The 22,259-nt window shown below is 48.0% G+C and overlaps 1 protein-coding gene across 1 annotated transcript in view; it reads left to right on the top strand.

Moving 5' to 3' along the window:
* The first annotated feature begins 7,495 nt into the window (after positions 1-7,495).
* LOC144595455 (interleukin-5 receptor subunit alpha-like) overlaps positions 7,496-22,259 on the top strand; it is a 55,487-nt gene continuing 40,723 nt past the window's right edge. Inside the window, exons 1-2 of the mRNA XM_078402963.1 lie at positions 7,496-7,532; positions 17,431-17,541. Of these exons, the coding sequence (XP_078259089.1) occupies positions 17,469-17,541 (73 nt within the window). The 5' untranslated portion in view covers positions 7,496-7,532; positions 17,431-17,468. The remainder of the gene's footprint in view (positions 7,533-17,430; positions 17,542-22,259) is intronic.

The raw sequence follows: 22,259 nt of genomic DNA on the forward strand, positions 1-22,259 counted from the left end.
ACGGTTAGCTAAGAGCTTCTGCAACACACACTTGACATGACGCTCATGAGACTGTATGTCTGGAGAGAAGATAAGAATGTCATCAAGGTAGACAAAAACACACTCATTGAGAAATTCCCTGAGGACCTCGTTCATAAAAGCTTGGAAGACTGCAGGGGCATTGGTTAACCCGAAAGGCATCACCAAATACTCGTAGTGCCCGTTAGGGGTGTTAAACCCAGTTTTCCACTCATCCCCCTCTCTGATTCTCACTAGATGGTATGCATTCCTTAAGTCTAGTTTAGTGAATACTTTGGCTTTTTGCAACAGTTCAAAAGCAGAAGACATCAAAGGAAGTGGGTAACGATTCTTGATCGTAATCTCGTTTAGGAAGCTGTAATCTATGCAGGGACGAAGTGACCCATCTTTCTTGCCCACAAAGAAAAACCCCGCGCCTGCTGCCGAGGAGGACTCAATGTACTCATCCATCGCCTTCCTCTCGGGGCCGGATATGGAGTACAGTCGCCCCTTGGGAATAGGGGCCCCCGGCAGCAGGTTGATAGCACAGTCAAAAGGTCGATGAGGAGGTAGGGTGGTGGCCCTGGACTTGTTGAACACCTCCTTCAGTTCATGGTAACAGGGTGGAACCTTCAACAGATCGGGATAGTCATTATCATCATTAGAAATCTTTATTTCTTCAGATTTAAGAACATTTATTCCCAAAACCGCCCCGATCTTCCCATAACTCACCCCTTTGTTCACTGGTTCAACAAGACATGATTGTGTGCACTCAACCCCCCATCGTCTGATCTAACCAGATCGCCAATCAATCTGAGGATTGTGTTTCTGCAGCCAAGGGAAACCAAAGACCAAGGGATGTTGAGCTGAGTCAAACAAGTGAAAAGACATTATCTCCACATGGTTAGCATTGAACATGACTTTGACAGGTTCTGTACGATGAGTTATCTCAAACAACTGACGTCCATCTAAAGCGCTCGCCACAATAGGTTGCAACAAGGGCACAGATTTAACCTTATACGATCGAGCTAGAGTCCAGTCCATGAGACTCTCGTCGGCTCCGGAGTCGTTCAAAACCCCCCGAGTCACAATTTGCTGATTCAGAGTGAGGGTGGCCTGTGTCAGAGGTCGAGGAGGTAAGTCTGAAACGGGGAATTGGCTCACCAGTGTCCTCCTTTTCACTGGTGAGCCACCCCCTTTTACCGAGCAGTCGGCCAGACGGTGTCCTTGTTGACCGCAGTAAAAGCAGGCTCCGTCCTTCAGGCGGCGCTGTCGCTGCTCCGGAGTCAGCCTGGTTCGTCCTAGCTGCATGGGTTATTCCGACGGCTGAGAGGACGCTGTTTTCTCCGGCCAGCGATGGACAGGGAACGATGACTTCTTCGGTGTGAAGGACCCGGAGGAGCGCCCCTGGTGATTGGGAGGACGATCAGCAGCCTGGTGTCTTTCCTTTTCCTTTATCCTGTTATCGACATGAATAGCCCTGGTAATTAATGTCTCTAGATCACTGGGTAACTCATAAGGTGAAAGTCTGTCCTTTATAGCCTCCGACAACCCATTGCAAGGGTTCGGAAGTCAATGGCATAGTCTATCACTGGGAAAGTGTTCTGTTTTAGCTGCAGTAAGACTCGGGAAGCTTCCTTAGCAGAGGAAGTGTGATCAAAAATACTGCTAAATGTTCTTTGGAAGAGGTCTAGATCCTGACAGACTGTGGAGCCCCGAGACCACTCCGCAGTGGCCCATGCTGCGGCTCATCCCGTCAAATGGGACACAATAAATGCTACCCTGGCCTGGTCTGAGGGGAAGTGTGCAGGGTTATGCTTGAAGTGGAGATCACATTGTACAAGGAATGATCTACAATTCTCCGAGTCTCCAAAGAACTTATCTGGTGAAGCCAGGCGTAGAATCAGCATGGGGTTCGCAGGTGTGGCCGGAACAGCAGGCGGATGGCCGGCTGAAGGTTCAACGTGAGCCAGTGGAGAAGCTGCCGAGGTTGGGTCGAGACGAGCCAGAACCTGATGGAGTTGTACAGCGAGGTGGTTAATCTGGGTCGTCACTGATGACTGGAACTCGCCTTGTCTATCGTTCAGCTCGCCCACCCCGTGACTGACTGAGCGCAACTGCTCCTCCTGGTGCTGGATCTTAGTGCCCTGGTTGGCAAGGGCTGATTTCCAAATCTTAGAGTCGGCTGAATCCATATTACGGCCAGTTCGTTCTGTTATGCTCTGGGGCACACAGGAACTGGACTCAAACGCACGACTCACACACAAGAGTCAATTTGGAGAAAATAAAGGCGTTCTTTATTTTTCACATTAAAGAACACTGCGATTCGAACCAAAAACTCTAAACTTACTCAGCTACAAAAACAATTGTTACAAAAATTACTTACTAGCTATACTGCGACCGAGAGCACATGAATCAGAGCACATGAATCAGAGCACATGAATCACAATACGAACTGACACAGGACAAAGGGAGGCGTGGACTATATATACATGAGGTAAGGGCACACAGGTGGAAACAATCAAGGCGGGGCTGACAATTACAATGGCAGGAAGTCAAGGGACCTGAAATGAGAATCTAAACACAGAACATGACACAAGACTAACAGATCTGACGGGACATTACACTAATTTCACTGAAATGGCTACAAAACTGGGCGAAGGAAGGTGATGAGGAATTTGATGAGGTTGGTACCAATTACCGAGATGGGATGAGGTCCAGCAAGCTGGGATTAGGGAGCGAGGAAAGAACCCCAATCTGAATACGAATCTCAAAATTGCTCCAAGCACTGGGTGCTAACGAGTACTGAAATGGGAAGGGAGACGGAATGCAGTGCAGAGAGAGTGTGGGAGGGCAGGCTTTAGATACCTGTGGCTCTGCAACCCTTTCTGGATGAGGTGGAACCTTTACAAGTCAGACGGAACACATCATCAGCACCAGTATCCTCATAGTAGGATTTGCTGGATTCACCTATCCCAGAAAGCATCCAAAAGCGTTCTCATGCTTCGATACCTTTTGTCCAATGGGAGAGGGGAGAAGAGGGAATGGCCGGGGTGACATCACGAGAACCAAGTGGTGGAATGGGAATGATGGAATGGCTCTAAGAGCAGGCGTAGACGTCAAGGGCTGAATGGCCTGCAAAGATGTACAGGTATGTAGGTTAATTGGCTGGGCAAATGTAAAAATTACCCCTAGCGGGTGTAGGATAGTGTTAGTGTGCGGGGATCGCTGGGCGGCGCGGACCCGGTGGGCCGAAGGGCCTGTTTCTGCGCTGTATCTCTAAATCTAAAATCTAAATCTAAACTGTGGTGTGCATGAAGACAAGAGAAATATTTAAAATAAAGTTTCCAAACATGAAACGCTCATTTAATATTGCATTCATTTCACAGAATGTACAACGTTGAGTTGGATTGAATGTTGCTGCCACCCCCAATGAGAGGGAAAACCAAACGTATTAAAAGACCAAAGATGGACACAAAATGCTGGAGTAACTCAGCGGGACAGGCAGCATCACTGGAGAGAAGCAATGGGTGACGTTTCGGGTCGAGACCCTTCTTCAGACTCCGAAACATCACCCATTCCTTGTCTCCAGAGATGCTGCCTGTCCCGCTGAGTTACTCCAGCATTTTGCGTCTATCTTCGGTTTAAACCAGCATCTGCAGTTCCTTCCTATGTATTAAAAGACCAACTCATTTCTGTGAGAAGAATTACTGCTTAGTGCAAAAAATGACATCCAGCAAAGTTCCTGTGTGCTTGATGTGCACATTTGTGAAGCGGTGGTTATGCAGGAGTTTCTTGTACTCGGATCCACTCCTCTCCTTCCCTTCACTCTCCATCATCAAGCCAAGGTTCTGCAGGAGAGCTTTGCAGGGTTTGGTCTTACGATCATACAGCACAACCTCAGTCAGGAGAAGGCCACATCCTGGAAAACCCAGGGCAGATTGTTCCATTAATCAATCGATACAAGCTCATACAGTCACAGAGTGATACAGCATGGAAACAGGCCCTTCGGCCCAACTTGCCCACAACGGCCAACATGTCCCAGCTACACTCGTCCCGCCTGCCTGCACTTGGTCCATATCCCTCCAAACCTGTCCCCATCCACGTGCCTGTCAAAGTGTTTCTTAAACTTTGGGTTCGTCTCAGCCTCAACTGCCTCCTTTGGACTCGATGGGCTGAAGGACCTGTTTGCACGGTCTATCTCCAATAACGAAAATAAAATACGCCCATCCCTCTGCTCCACGACACCCCCCGTGGCCTTGGCATTCACTGTACATGACCTGTCCCGGTTTAACTTCTCAAAAGATTAATTACTTTGCACTTATGCAAGTTAAATTCCATCTGCCATGCCTGTGGTTACTTTCCCGGGTGGAGCTTTAAGCAGGCTTAGTACATTTACTGAATGCCTCAGCCGCCAGAATCTGCAATATCTTACAAAAACTAACAGCATGGAGAACATTAGATCAGTGGAGAAGTATTTCAGCCAAAATCCATAAATGTTTTAGAATAAAATGTCATTAAACAAGTTCAGATGAAAAAGGAGCCACTGGTTCTAAATTTAAAACTTCTACATCTTGTAGCCACAACGTGCTGGAGTAACTCAGCGGGACAGGCAGCATCTCTGGAGAGAAGGAATGGGTGACGTTTTGGGTCGAGACCCTTTCTTCAGACTGATGTCAGGGGAGTGGGCGGTAGAGAGATAAGATGTAGTCAGAAACAGTAAAACTGGGAAGGGGGAGGGGATGGAGAGAGAGGGAAAGCAAGGGCTACTTGAGGTTAGAGAAGTCAATGTTCATACCGCTGGGGTGTAAGCTACTCAAGCGAAATATGAGGTGATGTTCCTCCAATTTGTGCTGGGCCTCACTCTGACAATGGACGCTGTTTTCTCCTGCCAGCGATGGACAGGGAACGATGACTTCTTCGGTGTGAAGGACCCGGAGGAGCGCCCCTGGTGATTGGGAGGACGATCAGCAGCCTGGTGTCTTTCCTTTTCCTTTATCCTGTTATCGACATGAATAGCCCTGGTAATTGATGTCTCTAGATCACTGGGTAACTCATAAGGTGAAAGTCTGTCCTTTATAGCCTCCGACAACCCATTGCAAGGGTTCGGAAGTCAATGGCATAGTCTATCACTGGGCGAGTGTTCTGTTTTAGCTGCAGTAAGACTCGGGAAGCTTCCTTAGCAGAGGAAGTGTGATCAAAAATACTGCTAAATGTTCTTTGGAAGAGGTCCAGATCCTGACAGACTGTGGAGCCCCGAGACCACTCCGCAGTGGCCCATGCTGCGGCTCATCCCGTCAAATGGGACACAATAAATGCTACCCTGGCCTGGTCTGAGGGGAAGTGTGCAGGGTTATGCTTGAAGTGGAGATCACATTGTACAAGGAATGATCTACAATTCTCCGAGTCTCCAGAGAACTTATCTGGTGAAGCCAGGCGTAGAATCAGCGTGGGGTTCGCAGCTGTGGCCGGAACAGCAGGCGGACGGCCGGCTGAAGGTTCAACGTGAGCCAGTGGAGAAGCTGCCGAGGTTGGGTCGAGACGAGCCAGAACCTGATGGAGTTGTACAGCGAGGTGGTTAATCTAGGTCGTCACTGATGACTGGAACTCGCCTTGTCTATCGTTCAGCTCGCCCGCCCCGTGACTGACTGAGCACAGCTGCTCCTCCTGGTGCTGGATCTTAGTGCCCTGGTTGGCAAGGGCTGATTTCCAAATCTTAGAGTCGGCTGAGTCCATATTACGGCCAGTTCGTTCTGTTATGCTCTGGGGCACACAGGAACTGGACTCAAACGCACGACTCACACACAAGAGTCAATTTGGAGAAAATAAAGGCGTTCTTTATTTTTCACATTAAAGAACACTGCGATTCGAACCAAAAACTCTAAACTTACTCAGCTACAAAAACATGAGTTACAAAAATTACTTACTAGCTATACTACGACCGGGAGCACATGAATCAGAGCACATGAATCACAATACGAACTGGCACAGGACAAAGGGAGGCGTGGACTATATATACATGAGGTAAGGGCACACAGGTGGAAACAATCAAGGCGGGGCTGACAATTACAATGGCAGGAAGTCAAGGGACCTGAAATGAGAATCTAAACACAGAACATGACACAAGACTAACAGATCTGACGGGACATTACAAAAGGAAAGAAAGAAAGAAAGAATGAAGGAAACCTGGAGACAAGAAGGAAACACTTCCGGCTAATTTCTTATTAAATTCTTTTTAGGGGTATCAAAACAATCCTAAAATTAAATATTTCCAATTCTTAATCCTAGTTTTAAAGTGAATGGGTTCCAAAGTTTCAAAAAGAAATCATATTTATTTCTCAGATTATAAGTAGCTTTTTCTAATGGGATACAACTACGCATTTCTGCATACCATCTTGCAATTCTTATTTCATTGTGATCTTTCCAAGTGAGCGCCACACATTTTTTTGCTATTGCTATTGCTATTTTGAGAAATCTTTCCTGATATTTATCTAAAATTAACCGTTACTTTTTTGCATATCTTTCATTCATTGTTCTATATCTCCATACGTCTTTGCCTATATCTCTCGTTTCCCTTATCCCTAACCAGTCTTGTGTCCCACACCCAGCAGGAACTACAGTCACTGATGGACAGATTCTATCGGGCTTGCAAGGACTTTGGGCTGACCATCAGCCTGAAGAAGACGAACGTCCTGGGGCAGGATACCAAGGCACCGCCTGTCATCTCCATCGACGACTACGAACTCGATGCCGTCCATCAGTTCAGGTACCTCGGCTCCACCATCACCGACAACCTCTCCTTGGACATAGAGATTGACAAGAGGTTCGGGAAGGTAGCTACAACTCTCGCTCTCCTCACAACTCGAGTGTGGACCAACCCAAAGCTGACAGTGAAGATAAAGATAACGATCTACAAGGCCTGTGTCAACAGCACGCTGCTGTACGGCAGTGAGACATGGACTACATATGCCAGACTGGAGAGAAGACTCAACACCTTCCACCTTAGAAGCATCCTGGGTATATCCTGGCAGGACAGAGTGTCCAACACCGAGATTCTGTCTCGCGCTGGCCTTCCGAGTATGTACACTCTACTCAGGCAGTGCAGGCTGTGGTGGCTGGGCCATGTCCACCGCATGGAGGATGGCCATATTCCAAAGGACATCCTCTATGGAGAGCTGACATCTGGGAGGAGAACCATCGGCCGCCACCAGCTACGTTACAAGGATGTCTGCAAGCGAGATTTGAAGGCACTCGACATCGACGTGGAGTCCTGGGAGAGCCTTGCAGCTGACCGCACGAGGTGGAGAGGCACCCTGAACCAACGTCTCAAAGCGGGGGAAGAGAAACTGATGAACGCGGCGGCAGACAAGCGGGCACGCAGAAAGGAGCGCGGCAACTTCAACAGGCCAGAGACCACACACAAATGTGACCTTTGCGACAGGGACTGTCACTCCCGCATTGGTCTCTTCAGCCACAAGCGACGCTGCTCTAGCCGAGCTGTGGAGCAAGCAGCCAACTAGGATGCATCACCCATGGTCAGCCATGACCGAGGGGGCCTAAGAACCAGTCTGAAGAAGGGTCTTGACCCGAAATATCACCCATTCCTTCTCTCCAGAGATGCTGCCTGTCCCGCTGAATTCCTCCAGCCTTTTGTGTCTTATCTTCGGTTTTAACCAGCACCTGCAGTTCCTTCCTACATAATATCCATGTACCTGTCCAAAAATATTCTTAAACATTGAGATCGTACCTGCCTCAACTACCTCCCAGGGCAGCTCATTCCGTACACTCGCCACCCTTTGTGTGGAAAAGTTACCCCTCGGGTTCCTATTGAATTTTCCCCCCCTCCGCCCCTCCCCCACACACACACCTTAAACCTGTGCAGCGTAGGTTTACTAGGTTAATTCCCGGAATGGGGGGACTGTCATATGTTGAAAGACTGGAGCGACTAGGCTTGTATACACTGGAATTTAGAAGGATGAGAGGAGATCTTATCGAAACGTATAAGATTATTAAGGGGTTGGACACGTTAGAGGCAGGAAACATGTTCCCAATGTTGGGGGAGTCCAGAACAAGGGGCCACAGTTTAAGAATAAGGGGTAGGCCATTTAGAACAGAGATGAGGAAAAACTTTTTCAGTCAGAGAGTTGTGAATCTGTGGAATTCTCTGCCTCAGAGGGCAGTGGAGGCCAATTCTCTGAATACATTCAAGAGAGAGCGAGATAGAGCTTTTCAAGATAGCGGAATCAGGGGGTATGGGGAGAAAGCAGGAACGGGGTACTGATTGAGAATGATCAGCCATGATCACATTGAATGGTGGTGCTGGCTCGAAGGGCCGAATGGCCTACTCTTGTAACTATTGTTTATTGTCTATTGTCTATTGAAACGTATAAGATTATTAAGGGGTTGGACACGTTAGAGGCAGGAAACATGTTCCCAATGTTGGGGGGGGGGGGGGGGGGGTACAGAACAAGGGGCCACAGTTTAAGAATAAGGAGTAGGCCATTTAGAACGGTGATGAGGAAAATCTTTTTCAGTCAGAGAGTTGTGAACCTGTGGAATTCTCTGCCTCAGAAGGCAGTGGAGGCCAATTCTCTGAATGCATTCAAGAGAGGGCTAGATAGAGCTCTTAAGGATAGCGGAGTCAGGGGGTATGGGGAGAAGGCAGGAACGGGGTACTGATTGAGAATTATCAGCCATGATCACATTGAATGGCGGTGCTGGCTGGAAGGGCCGAATGGCCTCCTCCTGCATCTATTGTCTATTGTCTTTGAACCCCCCCCCCCCCCCCCACACCTTAAACCTGTGTCCTGTGGTTGCCGATTCCCCTACTCTGGGCAAGACGCTCTGTGCATCTCCCCGGTCTACACCCCTCATGGATTTGTACACTCCTGAAAGACCAAGCAGCTCAACTAACAGTGGCGACGCTGTGTTCTCTGGGCTGTGTTCTCTGGGCTGGGACACCAGCTCTCCCAAACCCAACAACCTTGCGGTTTGAAGCCACATCTCGTTTTCGTTGTTAGTCGTTAGTCAGCGGATACTGTGGGAGGGAGGACGTAAGAATGGGTGGAGACGGGCTAATGTCAAGCATAAGAGCGTGACTGACCATCACAACTTAGACTCTGAGATACCACGCAGTGCCCCATCTGCACAGGAGAAGCACCTCCCCGGGTAAGAACAATATCACTGACCAGAAAGCCTTCTGGATTTCTTTCATGGAAGTTCATCTCTCGTTCCCCTGTTAAACTTGGTGCTGGCTGTCGTCTGGAATAAGGTTTGTGTCAGTGTGTGCGTTCACTTGCGGGATTCACTGTAGTTTTAATCCGATGCTTCCAAGCAGTAGAGTTGACCCCTTGTTCTGGCCACTGTTCCGGGAGTTTACGCTGAGTTTACGCTGGCAGCAAACTGGTTCATCACTCTAGAGAGGTGACACTTAGCGGATTCTCCGGCATTCGCTCCACCGGTCGAGATCGAAGCACAAAATACAATCTCAGCCGGAGCAGCCCCTCTGTAACAGCGGGAGGACCACAAGGAGCAAAGGTAATTGGAACAACAAGTCCTGGGATTGACTCGGCAGGTCAGGCAGCGGACCCTTCCTTTTCCAAAAGGGGGACCTTCACATTTTGTGTTGTGGGGCAGCGTTGATTTCGCGGGTAGCTTCGCCAATCTGGGCACGAAAGAGGTGAGTGTGGAAACGTTTAACGCATCAGAATGGAAGCAATCTTCAGTCATGGATGGGGGCGGGATACAATAGTTGGGACGTCGTGTTACAACTGTGCAAGAGGTCAGTGAGACCACACTTGGAGTATTGTGCAGGAAGGAACTGCAGGTGCTGGTTTACACCGAAGATAGAGACACAAAATGCTGGAGTAACTCAGCGGGACAGGCAGCATCTCTGGAGAGAAGGGAATAGGTGACGTTTCGGGCTTTTGGAGCATTGTATACCGTTCTGACCACCCAGCTGTAGGAAGTATAAGAAAATAACTGCAGATGCTGGTACAAATCGATTTATTCACAAAATGCTGGAGTAACTCAGCAGGTCAGGCAGCATCTCGGGAGAGAAGGAATGGGTGACGTTTCGTGTCGAGACCCTTCAAGACCCGAATCAAGACGAGATGCTGCCTGACCTGCTGAGTTACTCCAGCATTTTGTGAATAAATCGATTTGCACCAGCATCTGCAATTATTTTCTTATAAGTAAACTGGCCCTCGTCCGAATGGTTGTAAGTGATGAGTGGGATATTGCAAATGTCAGTACTTGGACCCCACCTGTTCAACGTACATGAACGATTGAGATGAGGGAATGAAATGTAATCGGAAGGTTTGTGGACAAGACATCGTTGGGTGGGAGTGCGAGCTGTGGGAAGGATGTGGAGAGGCTACCATGTGGATTGAAGTGATTGGCCAAACATGTAGCAGTATGATGGAATGCAACATCATGAAGTGTGACGTTACTTATAGACAATAGACAATAGGTGCAGGAGGAGGCCATTCGGCCCTTCGAGCCAGCACCGCCATTCAATGTGATCTTGGCTGATCATTCTCAATCAGTACCACGTTCCTGCCTTCTCCCCATATCCCCTGACTCCGCTATCCTTAAGAGCTCTATCCAGCTCTCTCTTGAATGCATTCAGAGAATTGGCCTCCACTGCCTTCTGAGGCAGAGAATTCCACGGATTCACAACTCTCTGACTGAAAAAGTTTTTCCTCATCTCAGTTCTAAATGGCCTACCCCTTATTCTTAAACTGTGGGCCCTGGTTCTGGACTCCCCCAACATTGGGAACATGTTTCCTGCCTCTAACGTGTCCAACCCCTTAATAATCTTATCTACTGTGCTGGCAACGGCAGAGCACAGATTGTTATCGAAATGGCGATGGATTTAGAGAGGTGGTGGCCACACTGAGATCTGACTGTCCGAGTGAACTGACTACCGACCGTAACTGTGCAGGTACACCAGTGGGTCAACACACCATATGAAATAAGAAAAGACACAAAGTGCTGGAGTAACTCAGCGGCTCAGACAGCATCTCTGGAGAACATGGATAGGTGACGTTTCAGATTAGAACCCTTGTTCAGACTGATCCACCTGTAGTAGGGTCCCGATCTGAAACATCTCCTATCCCTAGTCTCCAGAGATGCTTCCAGCATTTTGTGTCTATCTTTGGTATAAACCAGCATCTGCAATTCCTTCCTACACATGCTGCCTGACCTGTTGAGTTACTCCAGTACACTGTGTCTATTTTTGTAAACTAGCATCTGCAGTTCCTTTTGGAGGCTTTTCGATAGGCGCATGGATATGCAGGGGATGGAGAGATATGGATCACGTGGAGGCACAGGTGATTAGTTTAACCTGGCATCTTGTTCGGCACAGACATTGTGGGCCGAAGGGGCCGTTTCCCTGCGCTGCACTAATATGTTCTAATACAGAGATATGAATGACACAATGAGATTCTATTTATGGGTGGCTCTTTTAACGGACTCTGGTTGGGCTTATCGTAGTTGGTTTGTGTCATGTTTCAGGCATTAATTAGGTTTGTCAGGCATAGCTTATCAGGTATATCAAGCATTAGTTAGGAATGTCAGGCATAATGTATCAGGTCTATCAGGCATTAGTTAGGTATATCAGGCATAGCTTATCAGGTATATCAGGCATTAGTTAGGTATGCCAGGCATAGTGTATCAGGTATATCAGGCATAGCGTCTCAGGTATGTCAGGCATTAGTTATATGCTCTTCCAGACACAAGTTCACAAGTTATAGGAGTAGAATGAGGCCATTCAGCCCATCGAGTGTACTCTGCCATTCAATCCTGACTGATCTCTGCCTCCTAATCCCATTTTCCTGCCTTCTCCCCATAACCCTTGACACCCGTTCTAATCAAGAATTTATCTATCTCCGACTTTAAAATATTCACTGACTTGGCCTCCACTGTCCTCTGTGGCAATGAGTTCCACGAATTAACTACCCTCTGACTAAAGAAGTTCCTCCTCACCTCCTTTCTAAAAGAGCGCCCTTTAATTCTGAGGCTATGACCTCTGGTCCACCCACCAGTGGAAACATCCTTTTCTACATCCACTCTATCTGTGCCTTTCATTATTCTGTAAATTTCAATGAGGTCCCCCCTCAACCTTCTAAACTCCAGCGAGTACAGGCCCAATGCTGTCAAACACTCATTATATGCTCACCCACTCATTCATGGAATCATTCTCGTAAACCTCCTCTGGACCCTCTCCAGGGCCAGCACATCCTTCCTCAGATAAGGGGCCCACATTTGCTCACAGTACTCCAAACGCAGCCTGACCAATGCCTTATAGAGCCTCAGCTTCGAGAAGTTAGCAAGTAAGTCATTGCACAAGGTCAATAAAAACTAGTGTGTGGCAATTATACAGTGAGTTGCAAAAATTGTGGATCTGATAACTTTCATAAATAATGTCATACTTACAATTGCAATTCCAGCGTAGTGTGTCTATCTTCTGTTTGTATTTCCAGATAATGTGATTGAAATCACAATTTGTTTGTAAATAAAATTCCATCTAAAGTTTTCCGCTGATGTCAAATATGTTCATATCTCATTCTTGGAATTGCCTTACCTGTAACAACTGGATGAAAGATTCTACACTTGATCTCCCTTTAACCTTAGAGACACAAGGAACCAGGGATACTGGAATCTTGATCAAAAACACAAAGTGCAGGAGGAACTGTGTAGGAAGGAACTGCAGATGCTGGTTTACACCGAAGATAGACACGCAATGCTGGAGCAACTCAGTGGGCCAGGCAGCATCTCCGACCAGAAGAAGGGTCTCGACCCGAAACGTCACCCATTCCTTCTCTCCAGAGATGCTGCCTGTCCCACTGAGTTACTTCTGCATTTTGTGTCTATCTTCAGTGCTAGAGTAACTCTCCAGCCACAGGTGAGATCTCAAAGGGCTGGACAGTAGCTAATGTTGGTCCTTTGTCTAGGACGTGAAGTAGATATAATCCAGGGAATCCGGTGAGCCTCACCTCAGTGATAGGGTAGCAATGGGAGAGGATTCTTCAAGATAGGATTTGCTCTCATTCGGAAGAGAAGGGGTTAATCAGGGTCAGTCAGCATGGCTTTGTACGTGGCAGTTCGTGTCTAATTAATTTGATCGAGTTTCTTGAGGAGGTGACGGATGTGATCGATGAAGGGTAGGGTGGTGGATGTTGTGTACATGGATTTTAGTAAGTCCCGCATTCTGGGCGAATCCAGTAGAATAAAAGGCATGGGATTAGTGGTGACTTGGTCATATGGATTCAGAACTGGCTCATTGATAGAAGAAAGAGGGTTGTGGTGGAAGGTTGAGCTACAGGCAGATAAGACTTGGTCTTGGCATTATATTTAGTACAGACATTGAGCGTTTGACGGCACTGGGCCTGTACTTTCTGGAGTTTCGAAGGATGAGAGAGAACCTCATTGAAACCTACCGAATAGTGAAAGGTCTGGATCGAGTGGATGTGGAGAGGAGGTTTCCACTAGTGGAAGAGTCTAGGACCAGAGGGCACAGCCTCAGAATAAAAGGGAGTACCTTTAGAAAGGAAATGAAGAGGAATTTCTTCAGTCAGAGGGTGGTGTATCTGTGGAATTCATTGCCACAGACAGCTGTGGAGGTCGTCTTTGGGTATTTTTAAGGTGGATATTGATTAGTAAGCGTGTCAAGAGTTATGGAGAGAAAACAGGTGAATGGGGTAGGAGGGAGAAATAGATCAGCCATGATTGAATGGTGGAATAGACTTGATGGGCTGAATGGCCTAATGCTGCTCCCATGGCTTATGAACTGATGAACATTGTGGGCCACAGGTTCTGTTCCTGTGCCATGGTTTTCTATGTTCTAGCTCAGCAGGAAGCATCTGTGGAGGGGTATAGATAGACAAGGTTTCATTTTGGGATCAGTCTGAAGAAGCTCAGCTTAAATTATTTTCTTTTCAATCTTGCATTGCGTGTGTTAATCCCTGGTGCTTGACTTTCTCCACTTTTTGGTGTCTGTGTTGTGATGCAACTTGTTGCAATTGGTGTTACTGTACTCTTGAGAGTCTGTTCTCTCTCTGCCTCATCTAACCCAACCCCTTCCAAGTAACAGTTACCTCACGGTTCATCCAACCAAAGTGTATTTTGCATCAGCCATTGTTAATCCCCATCTTCCAATATTGGGGTAGAATATTCTACATCCACCACAAAACAGTGTGGGGTCTGACGAGTTGCTTTTTATACCTCGCGTTGCCTCGACAAGGCCAGCTGTACAATCAAGGACGAGTCGCACCCTGGCCACTCCCTCTTCTCCCCTCTCCCATCGGGCAAAAGGTATAGAAGTGTGAAAACGCACACCTCCAGATTCCGGGACAGTTTCTTCCCAGCTGATATCAGGCAACTGAATCATCCTACCGCAACTGGAGAGCAGTCCTGAACTATTATCTACCTCATTGGTGACCCTCGGACTTTGCTGGCTTTACCTTACACTAAACATTATTCCCTTATCATGTGTGTACACAAAGTAAATGGCTCGATTGTAATCATGTATTGTCTTTCCACTGACTGGATAGCAGGCAAAAAAAGCTTTTCAATGTACCCGGTACACGTGACAATAATCTAAACTGAAACTGAACTGAACTGCTTATTTGTTATGCCTCATTGCAGACCAGTTTTAGTATCTCCACACAGCGCCTCATCTGACGGACAACTGTTTATAAATAAACTTTATTTTTTTAATTTAGAAAAAAAATGCCAGGGAGATATATATATTAATCACCTGCACTCTACACCTGCCCATCATACCATCATAGTCAATGCATTTTCACAATTTTCAGACTATTTCAGTTCCTCTGAGTGTCCCATTTAGTTTCCTCCTTTCAGTCAGTCCACTCTGTATAATATAACAGTAGAGGTAAAACCTGTGGCTCAGTATCTTGGGCATTCAGTTCCAAGTGAAAATACCAAGAGTTGAATAAAGACACAAAGTGCTGGAGTAACTCAGAGGGTCAGGCAGCATCTTTGGAGAACATGGAGAGGTGACGCTTTGAGTCGAGACCCTATCCATGTTCTCCATGTTCTCCAGAGATGCCGCCCGACCCGCTGAGTTACTCCTGCAGTTGGTGTCTTTGACTTTACTGGACTTTATCTTGCACTAAACGTTATTCACGTTATTCCCCTTATCATGCACCTGTACACTGTGGATAGCTTGGTTGTAATCATGTATTGTCTTTCCGCTGACCAGTAAGCAGGCAACAACAGCTTTTCGCTGTACCTGTGCACTGTGCACTGTTCGTGTGACAATGAACTCAACTCAAACTAAACTCAAACACCTTGGGTATTTTTTAGTAAAGCCAGCTCCTGCAGTTCTTTGCTCCGACCGAGACCCAAAGCCCTACTGCACAAACGTGAGCGTGTAAGGTTGACTGAGACTGGGGATTCGATGCAGAATCGAGAAAGCACTGCGCTGTTGGAGGTGCAGTCGATGTTGTGAAACAAAAACTGGAGGTTCTATTGCCTTTTCTAAGTCAACAATCTTAGGAATTTCATATGTTCCTGTGCGAACCCATCTGATTTTCCTAAACTCTGGAGAGTACAATTTTCCGTCATCTTTCACACACGACAAACTCACTCTCCCCAGAACTCCCACACATGGTGCAGTGAAAAGCTTAGGGCACACCAAGGTACAGTGAAAAGCTTTTGTTTGTACGCTATCCAGTCAGAGAAAAGACTATTTCTGAGTGCAGCCAGAGCTCAGAAAAAGGATAAAGGGTACATCATTTTAGTGCAAAAATATAACACTGAAGTCCAACAAAGTCCGATTAAAGATAGTTTAAAGATCTCCAAAAATTAGATAAATGGGAGGTCAGGTCCACACTCTAGCTTTTGACAGGATCATTCAGTTGCTTGATAACAGCTGGGACGACTCTCATTTACATTTCCTATTCACATACAAAGCCCTAAACGGGCTTGCCCCTCCCCCCCTATATCAAAAATCTTCTAACCCACCACTCTATCTCCAGGTCCCTCAGGTCGGCCGACTTGGGGCTACTGACTATCCCGCGGTCTAGGCTTAAGCTCAGGGGTGACCGCGCTTTTGCGGTTGCAGCTCCGAGACTGTGGAACAACATCCCTCTCCCCATCAGAACTGCCCCCTCCATCGACTCCTTTAAGTCCAGGCTCAAAACCTATTTCTACTCCCTAGCGTTTGAGGCCCTCTGAGGGGGCGCTGTGAACTGTTTATGTATGTGCTGTTATGTTTGTGTGCCATTGTATGTTCGTTTCTTAGTACCTGAACTGATGTACAGCACTTTGGTCAACGTGGGTTGTTTATAAATGTGCTATACAAATAAAATTGACTTGACTTGACTTGACATTTACTGCCATTGTAATTATATAATTCTACAGAACCATGTCTACTATTGAAGTAAGCTACATAATTGCAATAATGAAAGTGTAGTTAATCACCAGCTGTTATTTTCATGCTTGAATAACATAAAACCTCAATCTATGTTGACTTTAGATAGATTCTTCCACCAGGTCTACTCTCGTCTGCCTTCTCCTGCTGATATAAAGACCTGTTATATTTACAGCTCCATTTTCTATGTAGTCTTTAGACTTCAGATAGAGCGTGGAAACAGGCCCTTTGGCCCACCGAGTCCAAGCCGACCAGTGATCATCCCATACACAAACACTATCCTACACATTAGGGACAATTTACAATTATGCCAAAGAAAATTAACTTACAAACCTGTCCGACAGTGTGCGGTGTAGATAGAGTCAGTGGAAGGGAGGATGGTTTGTGTGATGGTCTGGGCCGCATCCACTATTATCTGCTATTTCTTGCGGTCTTGAATGGAGCTGTTCCCGAACCTTGCTGGGATGCATCCCGATAAAATGCTTTCTACAGCGCATCTGTAGAAGTTGGTGAGAGTTAATCAATGGAAGTTTGTTAGAGTATTCGGTGACGCACTGAATCTCTTTAAAAGTGTAATGGAGGGTGGCACGGTGGTGCAGCGGTAGAGTTGCTGCCTTACAGTGCTTACAGCGCCAGAGAACCGGGATTGAACCTAGCTACGGATGCTTGTCTGTACGGAGTTTGTATGTTTTCCCCGTGACTTGCGTGGGATTTCTCCAAGAAATTCCCACACTCCAAAGGCGTACAGGTTCGCAGGTTAATTGACTGGTCGGTGCGGACTCAATGGGCCGAAGGGCCTTTTCCGCGCTGTATCTCTAAATGAAACTAAAAACTAAACTCAAGAGACACTCTAGTGCTCTTTCCTCACAATTAAATCTGCGTTCTGGGCCCAGAAAAGGGTCACAAACTCACTGAATATTATTTTCACTGATGAATGTTTCAACTGGAATTTGAGTTCTGGCTTTGTATCCAACTCTATAAGGTAATCAAATCCTTTGCAACGTATTTTAACAGGCTTGTATACTCTTCCGTAGGTTACGCTGGAAGTTTTATTGCATTCACTTTTGTCAACATGAAGGCTAAATCTTTACTGTTCTTGGCTACTCTTTGGACTGCGATGGTCTACAATTCCTTGGAGGAAATGAGTGAGTAAATTCAGCTGATTCATGTTCAATTATTTGCCACAAGGTGGAACCCAGATGTTTGCCATACTTTACAATTTCCGAAAAACTTTATTGTCGCAAGTGACTAATTTTAAGGAGGATTCCTTCCCTGTGATGGCCATGTTGTCTTCTCCAGCGCTACAAAGGTTTGGCCGGCTCGTTGGTGCAGTGGTGGAGTTGCTGCCTTACAGCGTCAGAGACCCGGGTTCGATCCTGACCACGGGCGCTGTTGGTAGAGAGTTTGTACGTTCTCCCTGCGACCATCCGGACCTCCGGGTGCTCCGGTTTTCTCCCGCACTCCAAAGACGTGCAGGTTTGCAGGGCAATTGGCTTCTGTAAATTATCCCCGGAACTAGTGTACACTGGGGCAGCACGGACTCGGTTGTCCGAAGGTCCTGTTTCCACGCTGTCACTCTAACCATAATACTATCCAGGGCAATCATAATATTGTTCTGGGGTGAAGGACCTTTCACCGTACGGCGCGGTGCGGTGCGGTGCGGCGGGGGCATCAATGTCGGGAGCCCCGAACGCCCTGATGTGGCAACTCCAACATCCTGACCGCGGAAGAAGACGGCAGGGAGTAGAAAAAGACATTCTGGCCTTCCATCACAGTGAGGAGGTGAATGGAGGAGACTCACTGTGATGGATGTTTCTTTTGTTTGGTGTTGGTTTATGATTGTATGTGTTATTGCATATTTTTATTGCTTATTTTTAATTGGTCTTATTGTTGAACTATGGGTAATTTTTCATTTCACTGCACATTTATGTGTATGTGACAAATAAATTGACTATTGACTATTGAGGAGGATTTTGGGCTCATGATGATACCTGTGTATGACGGTTGCTGTTCGAGCTACCCCATTCCCTTCTGTGTCCGGATTTTCGGTTCATGATACCTGGAGGCCTTTCCATCTGTGACGATTCCTGGTCGAGCTACCCCACTCCCTTCTCTGTCCTCACAGATCTGCTAATTATCTCCCCTCAGTTGACCATTGTAACCCTGAAACAATTGATGTTCCCAATGTTGGGGGAGTCCAGAACCAGGAGCCACAGTTTAAAAATAAGGGGTAGGTCATTTAGAACTGAGATGAGGAAAATCTTTTTCAGTCAGAAAGTTGTGAATCTGTGGAATTCTCTGCCTCAGAAGGCAGTGGAGGCCAAGTCTCTGAATGCATTCAAGAGAGAGCTGGATAGAGCTCTTAAGGATAGCCGAGTCAGGGGGTATGGGGAGAAGGCAGGAACGGGGTACTGATTGAGAATGATCAGCCATGATCACATTGAATGGCGGTGCTGGCTCGAAGGGCTGAATGGCCTCCTCCTGCACCTATTGTCTATTGATTTCCCCCAAACCTGGTCTTCATTACAGACAGTGAGTTCTGTATCCCACACACTCTCTGCAAGCATGTTTCTTTTTACTTGATTCCTGCTCCCCCCCCCCCTCCCCTCACCACAATAATGCTTTACCTGTGGTTTAAAAATTAATTTCATTCATTTCAGATTTAGAAAACAGCGAATGAAATAATTTGTGTGGACCCTTCTTCATATTGGCTTTCCAGTCTGACATAGTGTCCCGACCCAAAACGTCATCGCCCCATTCCCACCACAGATGCTGCCTGACCCACTGAGTTACTCTCCAGTTACTTGGTGTTTTGCTCAAGGTTACAACATCTGTAGTTTCTTGTGCCTCTAGTGAAATATTCTGTTAATTCTGCTCTTCGGGGTCTTAGGGTTGAAATTAGGGGTGAAAATAAACTTTGCACTCATGTCTTCGCACAGCTGTTTGCCAATAGCGAGCAAATTTTAGTCGTTGGCCTGTGCAAGATCCTTTACAGTGCATGTGTCATGCAGCATGACACAGCTCAGGAGATGTTCCACAGTCTGGAGGCCCCGTCCACACTCGCAGTCTGCCGCATCTTCAGTACATCCCCACTTCAACGTGTTCGATTTGCTCCTCCCCACGCCTGTCCGCAGTCTGTTGAGACGGCGCCAGGTTATCCACGGTTGGTCGGAAGCCTGGTGGGAGTTTCTCAGAGGGATCGATTGCCATCTGAGTGTCTTCCGGAGATTTCCCCAGTCTCTCTTCCCAGAGTTTGAGCCTTCTGGACGATGCACTGCAGTCCATGGGATGGACAGGAGAGAGGAAACGTCTGCGTGATTTCAAACGCTCAGGTAGCAAAGGGTAGTCTTTCATCCTCTGATTGTCTGAGGCGCTCTTTTTGACTGGTTGCAGCTCTTCTGATTCCAGGAGGTGCAATGCCAGATAGTAGATAGATGTTGTCAGCCTTGGTAGGTGCACTCATGCACTCATGTTGAGAATCATAGATTCACACAGCATGGAAACAAGCCCTTTGGCGTAACCCGTCCATGCTGACCAAGACGCCCCGTTTAATCTAGTATCATATGCTTGCATTAGGCCCACATCCCTCTAAATCCATATACTTGGCTAGTTTTAGTTTTTTTTGATTTAGAGATACAGCTTGGAAACAGGCCCCTTGGCCCACTGAGTCCGCACTGACCAGCGAACGTACAAACTCCGTACGGACAACACCTGTAGTCAGGATCGAACCTGGGTCTCTGCTGCTCCTGGCACTGTTAGGCAACAAGGGCGGCACGGTGGCGCAGCGGTAGAGTTGCTGCCTTACAGCGAATGCAGCGCCGGAGATTCAGGTTCGATTCTGACTACGGGCGCCGTTTGAACGGAGTTTGTACGTTCTCCCCGTGACCTGCGTGAGTTTTCTCCGAGATCTTCGGTTTCCTCCCACACTCCAAAGACGTACAGTTATGTAGGTTAATTGACTGGGTAAATGTAAAAATTGTCCCTAGTGTGTGTAGGATAGTGTTAATGTGCGGAGATCGCTGGGCGGCGCGGACTCGGTGGGCCGAAGGGCCTGTTTCCGCGCTGTATCTCTAAATCTAAAAAAATCTAAAAACTCTACCGCTGCGCCACTGTGCCGCCGGAAATGTGTTTTAAATGCTGTTATCGTACTTGCCTCAATTACCTCTTCTGGCAGCACATTCCATATACCCACCACCATCTGAGTGAAAAATTTGCTCTTCAATTTTCTATTAAATCTTTCCCCTCTCATCTCAAATCTATATTATCTGATTCTTGGTTCCCCACCCGGGGTTAAAGATTCCGTGTATTCACATTATCTGTTCCCCTCATGATTTGATCCACCTCAAAGAGATCATGCCACAGCCTCATGCATTCCAAGGAACAAAGTCCTAGCTTGTCCAACCTTTACCTGTAGCTCAGGCCCTCGAGTCTTGGCAACATCCTCGTAAATCTTCTTTGCAGTTTTCCCATCTTATTTTCATTTCACTCTTTCTAGCTTAATTGGAATTTGGCAAATGAAATATTTTCACACCAAGCTACAGTATAATCTGTTGTCTGTTTGTCGAGTTCGCGTTCGCGGTCAGTTGGATGACAATAATCAGAGACGGCACAGACTTTACCTGTTAGTTTATTAGAGATCTCGTAGACAGGTTTCTAAAAGCACACACAGAGTTGCGGACTCCGGGGCCAGTGGAAACGTGTCACACCATAACATAACATAACATAACAACACTTTATTGTCACTCGGCACAACTCCGAACGAAATTTCAGCAGTCACAGCAAAAAAAAGAAAAGAACACAGGACACACGACCCCAACACAAACATCCATCACAGTGACTCCAAACACCCCCTCACTGTGATGGAGGCAACAAAACTTCCCCTCTCCTCCCCCCGCACCCACGGACAGACAACTCGACCCCTACCGAGGCAACCGACACGCACAGCCCCCGCAAGGGGATGGAAGGCCCCCCCGGCCGAGCCGCCCCGGGCACCAAAACGTCCCGCGGCCGCACCGGGCGATGTTAAGTCCAGCGGCCGAGCCGCACCGGGCAACGAAACGTCCCGCGGCCGAGCCGCACCGGGCACTGAAACGTCCCGCAGCCGAGCCGCGCCGGCGATGTTAAGTCCAGCGGCCGAGCCGCGCCGGGCACTGAAACGTCCCGCAGCCGAGCCGCACCGGGCACCGAAACGTCCCGCAGCCGAGCCGCGCCGGCGATGTTAAGTCCCGCGGCCGAGCCGCGCTGGGCACTGAAACGTCCCGGAGCCGAGCCGCACCGGGCCCTGAAACGTCCCGCAGCCGAGCCGCGCCGGCGATGTTAAGTCCCGCAGCCGAGCCGCGCTGGGCACTGAAACGTCCCGGAGCCGAGCCGCACCGGGCCCTGAAACGTCCCGCAGCCGAGCCGCGCCGGGCACTGAAACGTCCCGCAGCCGAGCCGCGCCGGGCACTAAAACGTCCCGCAGCCGAGCCGCGCCAGGCACTGAAACATCCCGCAGCCGAGCCGCACCGGCGATGTTAAGTCCCGCAGCCGAGCCGCACCGGGCACTGAAACGTCCCGCGGCCGAGCCGCACCGGGCACTGAAACGTCCCGCAGCCGAGCCGCACCGGCGATGTTAAGTCCAGCGGCCAAGCCGCGCCGGGGCGATGGAAGGCCCCGCGGGCGAGCTGCGCCCCGGGGAAGAGACCTAATAAAAGAAAGGTTTCCCCCGCCCCACCCCCCCAAACACACCCACCCCCCCCCCCCACACATACACAGGCAAAAACAGAAACAAAAACCATCCCAGCACCGACACAAACAAAAAAAAAGAAAAAAAGACAAACAGACTGCCAGAGAGCCGCAGCCGTTAGGCGCAGCCAACTCCTCC

Source organism: Rhinoraja longicauda, chromosome 7 (genome assembly GCF_053455715.1).
Source record: "Rhinoraja longicauda isolate Sanriku21f chromosome 7, sRhiLon1.1, whole genome shotgun sequence".
Taxonomy (NCBI): domain Eukaryota; kingdom Metazoa; phylum Chordata; class Chondrichthyes; order Rajiformes; family Arhynchobatidae; genus Rhinoraja; species Rhinoraja longicauda.